General features: G+C 34.6%; 1 protein-coding gene across 3 annotated transcripts; it reads right to left on the reverse strand.

Annotated features, from left to right (window-relative positions):
* Positions 1-3: 3 nt before the first annotated feature.
* Positions 4-21,036, reverse strand: LOC125646592 (farnesyl pyrophosphate synthase-like). Of its 3 annotated transcripts, XM_048872978.2 has the most exons (10): positions 20,930-21,017; positions 16,700-16,843; positions 15,763-15,926; positions 13,279-13,413; positions 11,076-11,156; positions 8,456-8,578; positions 7,272-7,436; positions 4,321-4,398; positions 3,219-3,353; positions 4-2,064 (listed from the first exon to the last, which is right to left on the reverse strand). In XM_048872978.2, exons 3-10 carry the CDS (start codon positions 15,904-15,906, stop codon positions 1,864-1,866), a joined length of 1,062 nt encoding a protein of 353 aa, XP_048728935.1. In that variant the 5' UTR covers positions 15,907-15,926; positions 16,700-16,843; positions 20,930-21,017; the 3' UTR covers positions 4-1,863. The 3 variants fall into 3 exon arrangements, with proteins under 3 accessions (XP_048728935.1, XP_048728933.1, XP_055996773.1); XM_048872976.2 differs by lacking the exon at positions 16,700-16,843 and having other exon boundaries at positions 20,930-21,036; XM_056140798.1 differs by lacking the exons at positions 16,700-16,843; positions 20,930-21,017 and adding an exon at positions 16,413-16,583.
* Between the last annotated feature and the right edge of the window lie 640 nt (positions 21,037-21,676).

Raw genomic sequence — 21,676 nt, forward strand, 5'->3', positions numbered from 1 at the left:
GAGTTGATGTTGACATTTTTATTAAAAATAAGATCAAGTTAAAGTTTTTGTAAGTTAAAGTTTTTGTATGGTTTATACAATATAATGCATAGCAAAAGTGTATACAAAATACATACTAAATTCTCACATGTTTATACAAAATACATACTCAATTCTGAAATCATGTTCCCTTGGTTTTGAACTCTGACACTTGAATACATGCAGTAAGCGAGCATCTAGAAAAGCACACTTAATCACCTCTCTATAAAATATATATTGTGTAAAAAGGAAACAAAATTTTACGACAAGTGGTAATACATTGTGTGTTGATGCACGTGCCAACATTAAATCCAAATTCTCACATCATACTATCCAAGATTCATTTTAAGGGGAAATGATGACAGCTGCCAATGAAATTCACATTAAACACCATTTAAAGGCATTATCTTGACCATATAACGTGATGTATGAATAAAAGTACTTGTGTCAATTACACACTACTTTGAATGTTACAATGTAAAAGAAAATGAAAAACATGGTTACTTGCAAACACACTTATGATGAATTTACACTTACAGCAAAGTGATTTTCACTCCCTTTAAGATATATTGTGAACTTACAAGATTACATTTAAACTGAATCAAAATTGTTCATCCCCAGCACCTTGCTATAAGTGTGTTTTACTGTACAAGTACAAGTCTTGCTGTTAAAACAGGTGAATATTGCAGAGGGATTACAACTGCATGTATCCATATGATAAAATTATTCACTGAACATCCTTGATAAAGACACACACACACAAATTGATATGAAAAATGTGATAGTATAAATATGAATTTCTCTATGTTTTTATTCGTTTTGATATTTTTCATTTATCGTTTTGCTAAATACAATCTTAAAATTCAATTTACCGAAAGTTCAATTGCGCATCTGGATTGAGTTGGCTGAGTAAAGTTTTATTTCTGTTATTTCATTGATTCTTTGATTTCATTGGTCATTTCATATTTCTTTATCCAATAATAGTCTTTCAGTATATGTATAAATCTACCGCACTTACCTATGTAGTTAGAGCAGTAATACGTTTTGAAGAGTTACAACCAGCTGATATCTTCCGCATCTTATGGTATGTTATTTCTATATTTAAGTATGCTTCACTTCCATATAAAGAGCTGATATACGTAATTATTTTGATTGCAAGTTATTTACTTTATTGTAATTTTGCTTTCAAAGTCGTAATGATTATATGAGTCTGTAAGATCTTAATCTAAATTATTTACAGAACATATGTACACATTTTTATAAAGTATAGTATGCTTCTAAAACGTTTAATACTGTGGGTACAATTTACAATTGTCATGTTTCAATTATGTTTTTCTTTCTTGATTTGTAATATTATTTATCTGTTATTGTAGGTCAATGCCTTTATTTTCTACTGAATAAATTTATAAAACCAACATCTGCCTTCCTGCTCAGTTACACATAGTACAGTAGTTTTCAATGCCTGTAGGTACAAAAACATGTTTGGAATTGCACGCACTTTCATCACTAAAAGAAAAACTGTGCCAGATCTCCGACAATAAAATCAAAAACCTATTAACAAAATGTACGCTAATATAAATCTACATTGTCAGTCTCCAGAAGCATTGGGATAATGATAACATAAAGTGATGAATACTGAAGCACTAGAACATGTCACAGGATTGACCTATTTTACATCTGTGAGCACAAGGATTTCATACACACCTTTCACACTGCCTCACCAAATCTGTATCAACATTTGTTCAATACATTTCTTGCAGTTGTTTGCTCAATTGAATTGTTTGTATATTAACAAAAAAATATTAAATCTATATGTATGATAAAAATTATTATTGTGCATGTTTATCATCTATCACGTTTATAAATTTTCTTTGCAAATGTCAGAAATACAGATTCCGGCAAACTTCCTCTGTGGTTTTCTATCAGTGCAATCAATTCTTTGTAGCTTTCTTCTTCATATTCATGATACAAGTCTTTTAGTTCCAATTCTCTATATAAATCTTTCACTCTTTGGACTTTCTTTGGATTCGTGTCTGCATAATTTTCCTGAGGGGAAAAAAACCACCAAGATAAAACGTTTGGTAGAATATGATATGTTTTTGTTAAAAACAAATGTCTCCTCAGATCCCCAATTGAAAATGCTCCAAATTACACCCTCCTCCTCTTAATGTACTGCATGGTATGGAGGAGAAAGCATGAACAGAAACATAGACATTTATGAAATGCACTTTATACATAAAGGAAAAAGATGGAGATAAGCTTCAAATTTGATGTGAACAATGTCATTATTGTATATGATGCAAAAATAATGACTGTTATGCTGAAGTACAGTAGGAAAGTGAACATGAAAAAAAGGTATAAAACACTCCTCTTTGATCCACTGTAAATTGTAGGGAAATATTAGATCCCTGGATTAGAACAATATGAACATTATTAAATGATAATAAAGTATTGTAAAAAAATTCAAGGCTATCCGATAAGCCATATAGGAGAAGTGTTCACAAGCTATTTTACATCCTCAATCCCTCTTAGATCCACTATAACTTTTAGGAAAATAATTGAATTCTCGCATCTTCATGATATCTACAAAGTATATCAGATAAGCCATATAGGAAAAGTGTTCACAAGCTATCATACATTCTTCGCCCCTCTTAAATTCACTATAATAACTTTTAGGAAAATAATTGAATCCTCACGTCTTGACAATATGCACATCTACAAACACAGGGTTTTGACACAATCTGAGCAAACTGGTGTATATATATATGTAGTCTATATCCTATTATATATACCAGTTTGCTTAGATTGTGTCAAAACCCTGGGTCTACAAATCGCAATGAAGCAACCTACAAAGTTTCAAGTCTATCTGATAAGCCATATAGGAGGAGAAGCATTCACAAGATTTTGTGACACGCGGATGGACAGAAAGTACAAAAACAATACGTCTCCCCCTGGGGAAGGGGAGACATAAATATTTGTACCAGTAAGGGCTACTGTAGTTTCATATAAGGTGGTCATGATACCAAAGCACAAAGATCTTTATCATTTCCATGACACAATCAATACAATACATGTACAAGTATGTACTGCAGCAATCAAAATATTAAGATGTGCTGATAAAGTGCATGCAACTATTTCATCACTTTGAAAATGAATCTGATTTAGACCACAGAATAATGATTGAACCACATTCAACATACCTCTAAAAGACGTCTCTGTGATGGGGTGGATTTTTTCAGTGCTTGTATCACTAACCAGCTACACTTATTTTCTGAAATATCTGTGCCAATTTTCCCTATCACCACTGGATCTCCATAGCAATCCAAAAAGTCATCCTGAGAATAAAACATGCATCATCAGTACTGTTCCCGAGCCCTGTATACCACATACTACAAGATATTTGTTTGAATTTAATACATGCACATTGTATCTAACCAGCAATGTGTTAACTTAGAAATATGAATTATTATTGTTGTCACTTCTTTAAAAACATCCAGATAATGATTAGTAATGAATGTTAATATATGTACATTTACAAAGATATAGTCAAACTTCTTTATACTGACCAGCTTCTTGACTGAAGAAAATGGCTGGTTTAGAGAGGTGGCTGGAGCGTTAAGAATTCAGTAAATTGCTGATGAATTGTGCATAGGGTGCATTGTTAGTGACATAATATATACATGTAATTGGTGTTGCAGTTTTATTAAATTAATGCTCATCTTATTACAATGTTTATCATTTATCGGTATTCTCTTAAAGTAAATGATATGTTATGCAAGCAATATACTGCAACATATTCATTTTAATGCCAGGTTGAATGCAATATTCAACACTTTTATATTCAATTATCTGTTGACTGCAAGGGCAAGCGAATTGTTGAATGGTGGTTTACATCACTATGTCTGGATTTATTGACATACATGTTTCATCAGATCTATCTAAAACTGTGATTCTACAGGCATTCCATAATTTAATGCGCATGAATAGGAAAATGATTAAAAAATGCAAAGTATAACTTTATCTATTTTATGCTTCTAAATAAACTGTGACCATAGAAGCCGTGAACCTTTTATCAACACGTATCCATGGCTACTGATCATGTTTTTTTATCCTCGATTGGCTTGGCTTCTTGCATGATAGGTAAGCTGGTTTTGTGAGGGAATATTTCTAATGTTCGTTAGTGGTAAATGTACAAAAAGTCGCTAATATCCATTTTGAAGGGGTAGCCAGCATTAACTGGGCTGATTTTGAGGAGGGGACCCAGTTTTCAAGGGTGTGCTTGAGGAAAGTTTTATAGTGTACCTGAATTTGGAAATATCTGCCCATATGTAGTAAGATATGTTGTGCTCTTTCATGAGAGTCTTCATCTGTTATTCCACTCTGTTGAAAATAATTCAGATAATGTGAATAAATTGCAAATCAGGATGTGGTATAAAAAATTCCTTAAAGACAAAAATGAGAGGCCCATGGGCCACATCGCTAACCTGAGTCACCTAGGCCCTGCCATTGTTCAGCTGTTGTGATTTCTAATGATTATTTTTTTATCAATCTTTATTCCCATGAAAAATTTTGACCCATATTGTTGTGCCAACCTAGCCCCAAAGGATCACAACATAACTGAAAATGAATGCCTCAACACCAATATGATGAACATGATCTTGCTGTTCTGGATACGACCAAGGTCACAAAGTCATAGGTCATGATATGATATGTAGACCTTGCCTTAAGTCCTGTGGGGATCCAGGTTAGAATAGGTCCTCAGTACCTCCTTGCTTGTCATAAGAGGTGACTAAATGGGGCAGTCCTTCGAATGAGACTGCAAAAACCGAGGCCCCATGTCACAGCAGGTGTGGCACGATAAAGATCCCTCCCTGCTCAAAGTCCATAAGCGCAGCACATAGGCCTAAATTTTACAGCCCTTTACAGGGTTTGAAATTAACTTTTTCAAGCACTAGTCTGTACGGACTAGTGACTATTGATGTTTACTAGTCCGCAAAGCATTTCACTAGTCCGTCCAATATATCATATTTAATAAATGATCTTCATTTTATTCAATAGTATTCAATAAAGCCAAACACATCACAGTTCCGGCAATTCAGTTTATGACACCTACAGAAGAAAAAAGACAACCATACTTTATTTTGTATTCAAGATCTTCAGAAACATACAGTAACCTCTTGAGTTAATCCTTTTATAAATGTCCATAAGTGCGTTCGAGATCAACATTCCCGTTGTTTTCGTGCTCAGTTCTTAGAGTCACAGGAGTTCGAAATTTTAGCAATAAAGTCAATACAATTCACTCGATTGACCAAACGAGCTATAGTGTTACAAACTCCTGTGTTAGAGTCGCGAATGATGAGATGTGCGCACAAGAGTGCATGTTCTTCGACCACACTACTTGCAGTTCTTGCACCTCGAATCCGTTCTCGTGATGTGTACTCGGCATTCGGAAACAGCAGGAATTTGTGCTCATGCGAAGAATGGTGGTCTCGAACGCACTCCATGTGTTTGGAAGATCAGGAGTCATTGTCACGCAAACACTTAACCATGCTGTTAATCGACCATAAGTTCAAACATCTAAGAGACTCAGGCAAATCTTAACCAATTCAAGATTGATTTCCGGATTTTCACTAGTCCGTACGGACTAGTGCTATAGAGAGTTTACTAGTCCAACACATTTTTTTACTAGTCTCGGACTTACGGACATGAGGTAATTTCGAACCCTGCTTTACCGGCAATGGTGACATCTCCATATAAGTGAAAAATTCTCGAGCGGGATGTAAAACAATATACAACCAACCAACCAACATACAGAATATGAAAGCTCCAACTTAAAAAGTTTATGAGATATTCATTAGGTCAGGTTTTTAAAGAAAGTAGGTCAAGGTCACAAGATCAAATACGATTATATCAGAAAGTCTTGTCAAAAAGAATCTATATACAAAATATGAAGTAAAAGTTTCTGTCATAAGAAATCAATATAAAAAACATGAAAGATCTACCTTGAATAGTTCAGGAGATATTGAATAGATCAAATTTAAAAAAAAATAGATCAACCTCTAATTCAAACTCCAAGGTCAAAAGATGAAACACCATTGTGTACAAGGTCTTGCCATAAAGAATCTATATACAAAATATGAAAGCACCACCTAAAATAGTTCTTGATATATTCAATATGTTATTTTTTCTTAATGGTAGGTCAAACTCAAAGTTCAAGGTCAAAGATCATGATATGAAATGAAAGGTCTTGCCATAAGAAATATAGAAAGATCTGCCTTAAATAGTTCAGGACATATTGGATAGGTCAGACTTTTATTAAACGTAGGTCAAACTTCCAGCTCAAAGTCACAAGATCACAATCCATTGCATCACATGTAAGGTATTTCTGTAAAGAATGTATATACCGAATATGAAAGCCCTAGATTAAATAGTTCAAGAGATATTTTTGAACTTTTTCCTATATAATATATCAGCATATAACACTTTGATCTCCTATTGTGGCCCCAACCTACCCTGGGGACCATCAACTGCACAAACTTGGATCTACTTTATGTCAGAAAGCTTTCATGTAATTTTCAACTTTCCTGGCCCAGTGGTTCTTGAGAAGATTTTTAAATGATCCCACCCTATTTTTGCATTTTCGTGATTATTTCCCCCTTGGAGAGGGGTGTTGCCCTTCATTTGAACAAATTTGAACCCCCTTAACCTAAGGATGCTTTTGCCAAGTTTGGTTCAAATTGGCCTAGTGGTTCTGGAGAAGAAGTAAATAATGTGAAAATTTTACAAATGGAAGAAAAGCTCAAGCTTTCAGCTCAGGTGAGCTAAAAATGGAAAAAAGAAAATTTTCAGTTCAAATTGTGTCCATGCCCCTTTAAAGTTGCTTGTTTTTTGGGGAAGGATGAAAACTATGGAAGTATTGGGTAATTTTCATAATTGACAAAACTGATTAATCAGATATTACCTCATTCTTATTTTCTTTTTGTATTTCCCCATAATACAAACAGTCTAGGCATTTATTTCTTTATATCTCTATTTTAGGATTGAACTTATTTTTTTCTATAAATAATAGAGGTTTATATATCAAGTTGAAAGGTTAGCACTTTTATTAAGAAATGAAGGACATTGCAACAGTAAAGGTTTCTAACTAAAGTAAATATTATTATCTATTTTAAATCTGATACATGTATCATTCATTTCATTAAAGAATCCTTGAACAGTAACAATGAATGAATGCTTATTATAGTATTCCATACCATATACATAGCTATCGCCACAGGTAGGTAGAAGGAATAATATCCTGTTTTCCACTTGACAATGGTGTTGTATCGGTCCTCTGTGAAATCGGTGAAATCTACCTTACCACCAGAGGGAGCTGTGATCATGTCTAGACACTGACCCCTAACTGTCTGCATGGTTGTCTAGAACACAGAAAACATTATCATGTATTAATATATAGTTACATGTCTGTCTTCAGACACCTGTTCAGAGATTTCTGTTTTTATTTTCGTCTCTGTCCATGTCAACCTGTGTCACTCTAAATAATGATGCAATTTTTACCTCTCTTGCACATCGTCGCAAACCACGGGTTATAGAAATGAAACAATAACCGTGGCATGCAACGATGTCTCTTGCAGGAGTTTTGTCCCTTTATTTGAAATTTAATGTTACATGTATATGGAGGGTAACTGTATGATTTGTTTCTTTTATTCATATGAAGGTAAGAAAGTATGTCACAGCTTGATGATGGCTGATACTGGCACCACCTTCAGTAAAGTTCTACAACTCATACAGAAGTTTATGACAGGGGCATTATGTACTTGTTTTATTGCATGATTAAATAATTCCAAGCTTTCGGGTTGGTTGAAATCCAATAAATGAGAAAAAATAGAACAATTTATCATACCTCTACTGATTTTTCTCTATATAAAAGTAATGCGATAAAATCGTCGTCCTTTCCCCTGAAAATGCACTACGGTATTTCCCCAATCTGATGACTACTTTCTGTAAAATCAGTGCAACTACCTGGGACTACTCTCTCATTGATATTTTTTTTTTGACAATCAAATTGCTTGGTAGACAGTACTACTATAAATCATATGTACAGGTATTTTAAAAGTTGAATACCAAACTTCGTTGTTTTTAATCATCAACCAGGAAATTAAGTGCTCCAGGAAATACAACTTTTGCTCACAATAGAAAACTATAAAGTAGCTTTCCATGAAATTATATATTAACAAAACTATATTCATTTTTGACAAATCTACAAAATTTGATGCCCATGAAAATGGATAAAAATACAGTATCCATTTAAGGATTTTGATCTCTATCTCCCATTCACACATGTACAAGTGAGTTACAGAAATCAGAGGTGGCAGTCACCATATGCTTACCTACAGATTCAATGGACAGGGAAACAATGAACATCACCAATGCTTACCTCATGAAACAGGTCTACAATGCTAATGTAGTAAGGTTTGTCCTTGCAGTATTTACGCAGGATATGGTAGACGCAGGACTCCAAGTAGAAGGCATCATTCACAGCCACTATGCCTACTTCCTCCTACAATGAACAATCACGGCATTTCATCACTTCTACCCAATATACCGTGGAATCATTGGTCATCTTCCACATATTCCTAGGCGTCTCTGTCCTAAACATTTGAAACCTCTTTGAAATTAATACAAACTATTATTATGATGTTTCAAAGTACTTCAACTATATCCACAAATTCAAATCCAAATGAAAGTGTAAAATCTTCGCAATTCGTGAGAATTGGCACAGAAATTATCAAATTCATATCAAGTCTAATATAAAAATTACTTAAATTTCAAATGTATATGATCCATTTGATAGCTTTGTCCTAATTAAGGCCTGTTTCATAGCCCTGTTCTGGGGTCTGAATGAACTCTTGACTCAAAGAACTGTAATGAATCACAATTAGCTCACCCTAGTGTTCAATGACTGGCAATACATGTACTTTAGTTGGGACTTGGCTTGGATTTCTCAAAAGAAACTTTATAGTCGAAACTTGGACTTAAGTCTGAGATTCTACTCAAATTTTGACTGCTCAAATAAAAGAAAACCCAAACTTAAGTTTGAGATTTTTTTGTTGAGAAATCCAAGCCACATCAAAATTACTAGTATTAAGCTGAACTATTCATACATGTATTACATTATAAAATGTTTTTGGAGTATCAGTGTACTATTAAAGCATTTGATAGAGTTCATGACATGAAAATCATCTTTTACATTTCATTTCCCCTTAGCCAATCAATACGTCAGTTTCGAGATACGAACTCTTCTGTATAGGAGGTGCATTTAGTGGAACTTTGAACGCCTAAGTGGGACAGAGTGGATATACAGCCAACGAGGAAGACGATGAAATGTATTAAAAGCGGCTTCTCTTTAAATATGTAAATGTGGGAAATACTAAATACTATCGAAAGAAATGTTTTACCGAAGTGGAAACATACAAACAATGTCATATTTGCAAGAAATGTCTTGGATATGGTACTTATGACCAGCGAAACAACGTGATAGGATAAGAATTCTATGTATTTAATTACTCTCTAAATATTTATCTCTTACTTAGTTTGTGTATCAGTCGAATTCGGGTTTTCAAACAGCGTATGAGAAACTTACTGAGTACATTCACTTACGCTATGATGAATATCTGTCCCACTCCCGCGTGTAAACAAATTCTTTCGCGCCTTACTATGTACGAGAGTTCTCCAAAGGGAAATAACTCGGACGTATCTCGAAACCGGCGTATTAATGAATAGCTTTAAATTTTAATAACCACATTTTCATCATATTCAAATTACCAGGGTATCAAATCCATATCATACTGTATTAGTTACATTTATGATTACTCCATGAAAAATTTAAAAGACACACTCTTCAAATTTTTGTGACAAGCTGTAAATTATTGCACTGTAATGAGATTCAGATTTAAGTTTCTTTGGAGGAGGAGAAGAAAGAACGCTAACTTATAGTGGCACTAAAATATGAAAAACTTTATGTACCTATTGTCAAACACAGATCAAGTGCTAAATCATGATTACATCAAATAGTGCATCAGATTCAATCGTGTAAAATTTTTATTACAGGAAATTAAGTACACAGATGGCACTCATTTTTCTTCAAATTAAAATATTGCAATTTATACTGCAGTACAATTTGAATACTGTATAGCGGGATATTTCCGCCAGGGTGATAAATTTGGCTTATTTTACCGGTTAGATAGCTTTCTGCCAAATATGCACCCAATTGCGACTTCAGTATTTGCAAGAGAGACAACTTCTTTGACCGCTAAATTTTATTCCACTAAAATGTCACAGGGTGACAAATACGTATTTTAACTATCAAATGTTATATGCATTTTATTTATTTCAGATTGTTCAATACACTTTTATTCATTCACCTGTTTACTAATTCATTCATGCATTGCCATCGTATTCGTGTTGTGTTCTTGTGTACGTGGTGTCATGTGATTGTTTTGTGAATAGTGTTTTGCTGAGTTGGGTATTTGTAGAATGAGCTTTTATTAGTAGTTGCAGAACAAGTTTTTTTAGGGAGTGGTAGTAGTGTACGTATGTGTGTGAGCTTGTATAAAAGGATGAGCACGGATTAATTTAAAGACTTACAAGATTGACTTTAACACAGTACATCAGGGTGAATCTAACTATCAAAACCACTTGATATTCTTAATGATAAATTCCAAAATACATGCAAAGTTATTTTCTCTATTGTACAAACTATTTCTGTATATTATTTACGAAATTTTATGCATTAACTGCGGAAAATAGGCAACCTGTATTAAGAGACCACCTCTCATACGTGACCTTTTTTTTCATTCTCCGTTGGACGGTCTCTTAATACAGATTTGACTGTACATGTACTACGCCAGGGCCCCAATCTACAAATAAAATCCAATCCTATGATCTGCTCACCTAGAACGATACCTTGTGTAGTGATTTGCATGTAATGAGTGGAACAAAGGATCTCATTTAAATCGTGTTCACTAACTACCAAATTAGAGGTACTATGCTTTTACCCTTCTATACCAACAAGGCTTTCCTCTTCTTGTCACAGAGCTGTCCATAACATCATCTGCCACAAGGAAAAAGGCCTGCAGCTGAAATTATTCAGACATATAAAGGTCAATTCATCTTAAACACATAAAAAAACTTCCTGCAAACTTCACAATTTACAGTATTAATGTAATATATTTAGCATGTACGATATTTGACAAAAATTGATTTTTTAACAAGTTAGTGTAGATTTGATTTAGTGCTTTCTAAATGTGTTACATATGTATATAAAAATCTATATGCACAATTAAGACAGCTAGACAAGTACTTGACTTAACGGTAGCTGCTTTCCCTAAAAAGTGCTACATAGAATACACGGCCAAATGTAACACATTTACAGTATCATATCACCTCCATCTCACTCAGCTCATCATGGTGGACAAATAGAATCCTTCATTATTTACTCGTGTGGGATAGGGAAATTCCAATGAGGGCATGAGGATCCTAGACAGCGAATCTTGTTCCAGAGATGGAATTTCCCTATCCCACAGGAGTAAATAATGAAGGATTATTTTTCTCACATTTTACACATCAACATGATAAACATACTCATATTTTGGGACTCTGATACATGTAATATCATTCCAAATTTCATCTTACATCGCACATACTGCAGCTTACAAAGCAAATATGGAATAAAAAATAAGAAAAAAAAAGAAAAATGGATACTAGTATCATACCAATATTCAAAACATATTGATGAAACACACTGTATCCTTGAGCATGGTCAACTTCAATAATGACATTGATCTTTATCATTCACATGTTTGACCTTGACCAAAAAACCCTCGGCTCAAAAGTCAAGACCATGGTTATGATGTGGACAAAGACACAGACGAAGACATATAATATCCTTAGTCTTCAATCTTGGGGGCATAAAAATGCATGTACCACAACCTTGAATAGAAAAGCCACAAGATGACACCAGGGTACTTGTTTCGATGCAGTTTACCCATCATCCAATATCATAAAAACAGTCACTAAATGAAATCAGTGCAAACACATTGATTCAAACCTGCATTATAGCAATACAAGCTGTAACTGAAGGCAAATAAATTGAAAAATAAAAGAAGAAATATTTAACATATTTGTGATTGAATATATATATAACTTCATAGAATCAGAGTAAATCTGAAGCAATAGATCCGTCAAATCAGCAGGAAAATGTCAATTCATGAATCATTGTCATCCTGTCAGTAATTCCTTAGCTGCAATAATGTAGTCCTCTCAGATTTTTTGGGGGGAGGGGGGGGGGGGGGGGGGAGAAAACGTCAGAATAAAAAAAATCGGATAGGGCTACATTATTGCAGCTAGTAATTCCTGCTCATAATCTCCGATGTACATTGACCTCGGAGGTCACCAGTTCAAAAAAAAAGAAACAAAATAGAGACAATGAACATGTGTCAGATTTGTAAACAATTTAACATGCCAATTTTATAGAAAATTCACTATCAAAATTTAATTTACATATTACATGTGTCACATTTGTGTGAATATAACTTTCTTACACTTATAGTACTTCTCGTCATTCATGAAACGATATTTTTACACAAATGTCACGTGTAGCTACTCATGTCAGTTTCTGTCTTTGTATACAACCTCCGCCTTAGCAACCCGATTATGTTGGGCAATCATCGTTTCCATGCCCATGTATGTGATGCAATGGCAGTTTATACAAAACGCTCATTGCCCTCAAACAATATTCCCTTGTTCATTTTGCTGATTTTTTCTTCAGATCTTGGGGATTATATTAGTTATACTAATAGGTGTTATTTGGTGCCTAATTGGATAGTTGAAAAATACCATCAGTTACAGCTTGTATTGCTTTAAACCCTCTTAGTATGTACAAGAAAGTTTGAAAAATGTTAAAACAGGTGTTATTTTAACATTAGTAACCATGTTCCCATGTACATATAACATAGATCAGTGAAGAATTCCTGTAGGTTTTATACTTTCATTCCAACAGCTAATTAGCCAATATGGCATTAAACAGATCGGGTTGGTGATTTGGCTACAAGTTATATTGTAAGAATATCTAAACACTTAACAACTAGCCCTGTCAAGGAAAGGGGAAACTGAAAAATGTTAATTGTTAGTAACAAGATTAAAGGTGAAAATAGTGTTACTCTGTAATCTTATAAAGTCACTCAATGATTCAATTCTTACCCATTCTACACACCATCCCAAAATTCTGGCAATTTTCTCTTCCTCCTCTGAAATGGTCTCTTTCAGGCATTTGAGTGACACAATTACTGAGAGTCCTCTATTCTTCTTTCCATGAGGAACATTATACTCTGAAACCTACAACACAACATTATACTCTGAAACCTACGATACAACATTATACTCTGAAACCTAAAACACAACATTATACTCTGAAACCTACAATACAACATTATACTCTGAAACCTACAATACAACATTATACTCTGAAACCTAAAACACAACATTATACTCTGAAACCTACAATACAACATTATACTCTGAAACCTACAATACAACATTATACTCTGAAACCTACAATACAACATTATACTCTGAAACCTAAAACACAACATTATACTCCGAAACCTACAACACAACATTATACTCCGAAACCTACAATACAACTTTTTAAAAACAATTCGCAAATCATAGCAAAACAAAGAAAGGTCACCAGCTTCTATATGAAATCAATTCAGCAATAAAACATGAGTAAAATAATCCCTTCCAATATATTCAGTGCAAAATGCAGTTCTGAAAATTAACTCCCAATCATTCAACTAAAAGGAGGCCCATGGGTTACATCGCTCACCCGAGTCACCTTGGCCCTACTGTTGTTCAGCTGTTGTGATTTTTAAAAGATTTTTTGATCAATCTTTATTACCATGAATATTTTTACCCCATATTGTGGCCTCAACCTAGCCCCGAAGAATCACAACATAACTGAAAATGAATTCACATAACACAGAGATGCCTGAACACCAATACGACTAACATGATCTTGCTGCTCTGGATAAGACCAAGGTCACAAGGTCATAGACCATGATTTCATATAAGTCCCGTAGGGATCCGCGTTAGAATAGGTCCTCAGTACCTCCTTGCTTGTCGTAAGAGGTGACTAAATGGGGTGGTCCTTTGGATGAGACCGCAAAAACCGAAGTCTCCTGTCACAGCAGGTGTGGCACAATAAAGATCCCTCCCTGCTCAATGGCCATAAGCCCCGAGCATAGGCCTAAATTTTGCAGCCCTTCACTGGCAGTGGTGACGTTTCCATATGAGTGAAATATTCTCAAGAAGGACGTTAAACAATATTCAATCAAGCAATCTTGCCATAAGAAATCTATATACAAAATATGAAAGCTCAATCTCAAATAGTTCAGGAAATATTGAATAAGTCAAAGATTTTAAAAAGTAGGTCAAACTCCAAAGTCACAAGGTCAAACTTCATGAAATGATAAGGTCTTGCCATAAAGAATCTATAGATACAAAATCTGAAAATCCTACCTTAAATATTTAGGAGATATTGAATATGTCAGGGTTTCTTTGAAAAGTAGGTCAAACTCCAAGGTTAAAAAATCAAACATCATAATGTACAAGGTCTTGCCACAAAGATTCTATATATATAAATAAAAGCCCCACCTAAATTATTTTTTAATATATTTGATAGGTTGTTTTCTTACAAGTAGGTCAAAATCCAACCTAAAGGTCAAAGGTCATGATATGGAATGAAAGGTCTTGCCACAAGAAATATACATACAAGATCTGAAAGATCTACCTCGAACAATTCAGGACATATCAAATTGGTCAGATTTTTTATCAGAAGTGGTTAAAATTTTCATATCAAGGTCACAAGATCAAACATCATTGCATTACATGAAAGGTCTTTCCATAAAGAATAAATATAAAAAATATAAAAGCCCTAGCTTTAATACTTCAAGAGATATTTTTAAAGTTTCCTTCAATATATCAGCATAATTATAACAGTTTGCTCCCCAATTGTGGCCCCACCCTACCTCCAGAGACCATAATTTGCACAAACTTGAATCTACTCCATGTCAGGAAGTTTTCATGTAAATTTTCACTTTTCTTGCCAATGATTTTTGAGAAGATTTTTAAAGGTTTTCCCTCTTATATACTCGCATGTAAAACTTTGATCCCCTATCATGACTCAACCTTACCCCTGCGAGTCATGATTTGAACAAACTTGAATCTGCATTATATCAGGAAACCTGCAAGTAAATTTGAACTTTTCGGGCCTAGTTGTTCTTGAGAAGATTTTTAAATGACCCCATCCTATTTTTGTATTTTCATGATTATTTCCCCTTTGAAGGGGCATGGTCATTCATTTGAACAAACTTAAATCCCTTAAACCCGAGGATGTTTTTGGCCAAGTTTGATTGAAATTGGCCCAGTGGTTCTGGAGAAGAAGATAAAAATGTGAAAAGTTTACAGACAGACGGATAGACAATAGACAAATGGTGATCATAATAGATCATTTGAGCTTTCAGCTCAGGTGAGCTTATAAAAATGACATCAAAAACAAAACCATGGCAACAACATTGATATCAACACAGACTTGCAGGAGTAATTTGATTTCTGGAGATGGTCACAGAAAAGTAAATGATGTGTGTAGAGTGTCTGAGCAGAACATGTGAATTGTTTTTATACCTCTTTGAACCAATCCAGTACTTTCTGTAACTGTTTTTCTTTCAAGCATCCATCATTTAAACATTCAACCAACTCTGGGAAAAGCCTGTCAAACTCTCCCAATTCATCCAATTTAGCTTTTTTGGAAGCTGGGTTGTGGTTCATGCTGACTGCTGTCCCTAAAACTAAAAGGAAACTAACATTTTGATTATGATACCGGTACATGAATAAAACTAACACCGGGGGGGGGGGGGGGGGGGGGGGGGTGTTAAAATTGAGATCAATTTTCTAATTGTCCATGGATCTAACATAAAGGAACATAAGTGTACAAGGACAGATTGAGATAATTAATAGAGCAAATATAATTCTTGAGAGGAAAAACACATATTTGTATGCAAGTGGATCCAGTAAATTTTGAAAGGGAGATCAACATGTAGGTGTTTGGGGATTGTCTTGTCTTTGGAGCCCAACAGAGGCTTAGTGCTGCCCCACTCCAGAAAGTTCATGAAACACAGCTTAAGCTAGAAACAGTTTTCAAGGTAAAATCACAAATATTTGACTAAAATGTTCCTGTCAGATAATGTTTCCATAGAAGTTTAAGGGTGGGTGGGGGAATTTCCAAAAGCTGGTAATTCATTCAGTATCACAGTAAACAAGAGTGCAGATGAAACTTTTCGACTAGTTGGTGAAGTCCAGGGGCACAGCCACCAGAAGCTGTTGGATCCAACAAATCATGATGGAAGGATCCAGCAGGGTGGATGGTGGTCTGGAAATTTGCCTTGTAATTGGTTTTTCAATAGACCAAAGGTTATAGTGCTTCCGAGATTTCCCTTCCCCCCAAGATCCCTTTATATAAATCAATGTATTACTTTATAAATCTCTGTTTAAAACCATTCATAATAAGAGCACAATATGTACAATTAAATTAAAGCATGCAATATATCATTTATGTCCTTACACTTCTTTGACGCAGTCTTCGAAATTAGCCACTGGCCTGAAGATCAACTCCAGTAAAATTGGGGTTGAGCTTATGAAAATACTAGTACAGCTGTCCATATACAAGACCATCAGGCCTGTGTTCTTCATCAATATCACTGACCTTCTGTTAAATCATATTACCATATACTAAGATGGAATAATGACTGTTAATCAAAATCATAATAAAGATATTTCTATCACACTTAACTGATTTTGATTTGATCCCTTTTAAATGTGGTCTAATATACTCTCTTCAACATTCTTTAAAATATGAGAAAAACAATTCTTTGTGTTTGATTTTGGCCAGTAAATTTCCTTTTCGTTTAGTACAGATCATCTAGAGGCATAAATGGCCATTGTTCAAAATAGTTTTCCCTCCCTCAAGACTGTTGATGACCACCACTGGGGGTCAGAAGATCCAAGTTTTACACATTTGTACAATGTATTAGAAAACCTTAGCTAGTAAAAACAACAGTCCCCTGGTATCTTATTATGCAAGTGTTTAATATAAGTGTTATAAATTTATAGGGATCTATGCCTTATCCCTGCAAAGTTGCTCAACCCCTTCCTCAAATGCAACCCAAGTATTTTCTTACTTGTTTAATTAATTACAGAAAACATTTCTAAGGTTTTTAGAATTTCTTCAATATGCATTCTTTTATGAAATTTTTTATGCAATCTGTGCTGTGTGGTTAAAACAGTGGAGTAATCGAAAAAGTTTCAAATATATGCATATTTTCATTCATCCTACTTATAAACAGAGAACCCTAGAGAACTTTAGAAAACCCTGGATATTTTTAATTATTACAAGTGTGTAGACTGTTTGACTATATAAATTATTGATGACAGCAAATATATTAATCAAAGTCACAAATTTCCATCCATCTATAACGCCTTGTATTCAGTTTATCAAAGATATGCAATTTCTCTTCACTTTTTAATTTTCGTAATTTTCTATATTCATATAAATAATTAAATATATATAATCATGATCAGTTGAACATCGCAATTTGTCAAAAAGCTAAATTTTCGTATGTCCAATTTAAACAAATTTCACAACTAATTCTGGAAAATATGAATTATCACAGTACTTTGAGTTCTTTATATCACAGTTGTCGAAAACTGTTGGTCCTGTTGGCAAGGCCTGTAAAAAATTCCCTCGATCGATAACTTGCTAGAAAATGTCAGTCCATATAACCGTTTGAAAATATCGGGTGTGATCCGATTATTTTAGAGCTTCGGTTCGGGATGGGCAAGTGGAAATCACTCAAAAAACATTGCCGCACACCCAATCAAATTTGTGAAAGGTTCTCTACCCAGGAAGAAAAGACTGGTCATGGTAGCTCAGTGGTAAAGCATTTGCTTCATAACTGGAAGGTCGTGAGCAAACTTCCACCAGAGTTCGTTTGCTCACAAACCAAACTCTTCCACTTAGGCATTATGGGATAGCGATTTCTGAGGCCGCGTATACTGTGACGTCACTGTAGAATGACGAAAAAACATAACGTCAAACGTAAACAACTTTCAAAACAAGAACGTAAACATCAAGTTCATTACTTTACACAATAATTTGAACAGAGTCTCCATACTTTATAATGATCTTTTGATCATTTTTTGTTTAAAATAAAATCCATACTTTTATATTTATGCTCTTAATATCAATATCTTCAAACTTTTAACTGCGAACTACTTCTTTAGTGTTATTTGCCTGCGTGATAATCGCGGACTCACAATATACAAATCTGTATATTGTGCTGCGTCACATAGGAGAGGTCTATTCGTAGGTGACGTAATGAGGCCTCGACGGGGAGTTTGGGTCGTGAGTTCAAGTTCTGCTCGTGCCATGGCCACGTCAGATAAAAGATAAATATATCCTCGCCAAATGCTCAGCATTTAGCAGCGAGTCACAGTCTTTCAGATATGACCTCCAATGTCGCGGCAGGTTTTAACACGTTAAAGAACCCTCACTACTACTACATTGAGTCAGAGTACAAAGCATAGATCTAAATTTGTGGTATTTCACCTACAGCTGGTGACGTCTCAATATGAGGGGAAAATTCCTGATGGGACATAAAATAAAGAACTTGGCAAGTAAAGAAAAAAATGCTGAACCTGGACCACTTAAAAAATTATGAAGACTTCCATGGTGTTTATGAGTTCCAAGATGGCTGGAAAACTGACCGTATTTGGCTGGATATAAGTGGGAGATGCATTGCTGTTAAAATAAAAACAGTTTGGTGGAGTTCATTTTTCTTTGTTCTTTCTATGCAATACAGGGCACATGTATCTGGTCTGAAAAAACTTTGTCCGGTCTGACAGAACCTTTAACTCTGTCAGATCAAATGTCTGACAGTGATTCAAAAATTTTGACAACTCTGTAAATTAATTAGATCAGGATTAACAAGATCACAAAATTTAACGAGCAACGAAGAAGAGCATTTTTCTCCAATAAAATCGGTTATAGATGGATGAAAATTGGTTTGATTTATAATTTGCACTTGCTATCATTAATAACCAAGGTAGTCAAACAGTTTACATACTTGTAATAATTACACATGTATTCATTAAAAGATAGAATTCTCCTTACAGACATGGACAGGCATAATTACATAAAACATATTTTATTTTCCAATCAAGGGCCCTCAAGGGGCGGTAGCAGGTCGTTCCGTCCCACAGTCGGTCCGTCCCTAGTCGGTCCGTCCCATGGTCGATTCAGCCCATTTTACTTAGTCGATCCGGCCCCTCCAATTTTTTTTATCAAAGATATAATAAATGAATAATTACTTAAGACAAAGGGACGTTTTTGCATATATATTGCAGTTAGTTATCAAAATTAGATAACTGGCGATGGTGTTTAGTAGATTTATAGCACAGACTGCCCAGTAGGGCCCCTGCTATTAGATAACTGCCGAAGTTAGACGTGTAAATAAAATTGTTTATTCAGGATTTATAATTTTTGTTTGAAGTGCGATGGTTATGAAAATGTGTGCTCATTAACTATTGTAGATACATCGTTATTTAAATATGTATAGCAATCAATGTAAATGTGTGTCCCCTGTCCACTGATCATTGTGAAAACACCTGAGTGCAAACAGTTTTATAACTGCATTGTTGTGCAACCTTTGATAATTAATTACGAGCTTACAGTAACCTAATTATTCTTTGTATTGAAAATGAAGCCCTTTTTATCGAATATTGTGATGTGTATAATGATCTTTGAAAAAGCTGTCAAATATCAAAACAGCGTATCATTGTCATCCTACCTGATGACAGAAGATATCAGCGGAACACACACCATAAAGATAAAATACGCAAATGAATTAAACCAATTCAGTACTGTAAATAGCTTGGAAAAAAGTAATTATTTTTTCTGGGCCGGATCGACTAGGGGACGTATTAACTATCGGACGGGTAGTCTAGGGACGGATCGGTAATGGGACGAATCGACTAAGGGACGGATTGATAATGGGACGGAACGTCTAGAAAGCTCAAGGGGCAACATGAAAATATATACAAGTAAAGAAAAAAGTGATTACATAACACAGTTACATGCAAATACAGTGTCACATATCGTTCAAAATAAATTTTCCAGTTATACATCCTGGATGTTAATCTCAGCGAGATTCGTCAATTCTAGATATTTAGACCGACGCTTCTTATGGGAGATGTCCAGCCTTGACGAATCTCGCGGAGATTACCTGAATGTATGCTATGCAGCTCATGCCTGTCCACTTCTCGATGAGAATCTCAAGAAATGGGTAGACAAGAACCAAAAGGCCGCATGATTCCACAGTTTTAGGGAAACAGCATTGAATATACTTCATAGTTTGAGAGGATTTATGGCACCATAAATCAGTAGATTAAATCTTAATTTAATAACGTTAGATCTATCGCACATTTATAGCCTATTAGGCCTAATATCTAGGCCTACCACACTGTACCAGGTACTGTAGGCATTTTGTCATATTGGGTATTAGAAAAATAGTACGAAAATTTGTTACAAAACCTCGATCAATTTAACTACATAAATTCACAAATTTCGAATTAACTTTTAGTATAACATATGCATCATTGCATTCAACACACGTGCAAACGTATGGCCTTCTCTTGAGAAAATTCGAACTACGATTACGAACGTCCTCCTAAATTGCAATGACAAACGTTACAGTCAAAGTAGATCTGAGTCTACATGTTTAAATAAAACAATTACTTATTCTTGCTAAAAATTTCAGTAGCAATTGCTATCCAGACATGACTCTTTCAGCATAAGCTCAGCATACCAGGATTTTTAATCAAGAGTGACCTACCCTTGAGTAGAAAATGACTTAAATCAAAGTACTGATAGTACTAATAGACAGTGGCGTTGGATTCATTTTGTAATAATAATTCAGTAATGGTAAAACAAAATAAATCAGTATTTCCTTCCTGTCGGGATTCCCAGTCGTTAGAATTTATAAAGATCCATACGCACAATCGGATTCGCAGTCGTTAGAATTTATCAAGATCCATACGCACAATGTTCACAACTGTATCGCATTATACGAGGAAATGATATTTCATTATAACAGGTAAAAATATCAAAGGCAACACATTGGAAATACAAATATTATATATACAACTCTCAATAATCAAATTTATCCCTTTAAGATAAATACAGTTATTGAGAATGACTAGTTTGACAAACTTGTATATTCTGCAGTGCAATTCAATTTTTCCGGAACAATGCGGTCCTTTCTTGACACCAGATTTAGTCAATAAATAGTCCTAACACGAGCATGCGCTCTCGACCTTTTCATTTTCATCCTTGTGCAAATGCAGACGAATTCAATACTCTTAATAACATACAGACAGTATTAACAGACAAACCTTATCCTACAGTTCCCAATAACATACGGTCTGATGACCTTATTTAGAGATAGGCCTTATGTATGTCCCGTGGGATCCGGGTTAGAATAGG

This window comes from Ostrea edulis, chromosome 6 (genome assembly GCF_947568905.1).
Source record: "Ostrea edulis chromosome 6, xbOstEdul1.1, whole genome shotgun sequence".
Taxonomy (NCBI): Eukaryota; Metazoa; Mollusca; class Bivalvia; order Ostreida; family Ostreidae; genus Ostrea; species Ostrea edulis.

What these genes read in the sequence shown, in the direction of transcription:
- LOC125646592 (XM_048872976.2), bottom strand. Translation starts at nt 15,906, where the DNA reads ATGAACCACAACCCAGCTTCCAAAAAAGCTAAATTGGATGAATTGGGA. An exon ending in TGGGATGGTGTGTAGAATGG is followed by an intron (nt 11,157 to 13,278) that starts GTAAGAATTGAA and finishes GAATAATTTCAG; the next exon opens with CTGCAGGCCTTTTTCCTTGT. An exon ending in TGGCGATAGCTATGTATATG is followed by an intron (nt 4,399 to 7,271) that starts GTATGGAATACT and finishes TATTTTCAACAG; the next exon opens with AGTGGAATAACAGATGAAGA.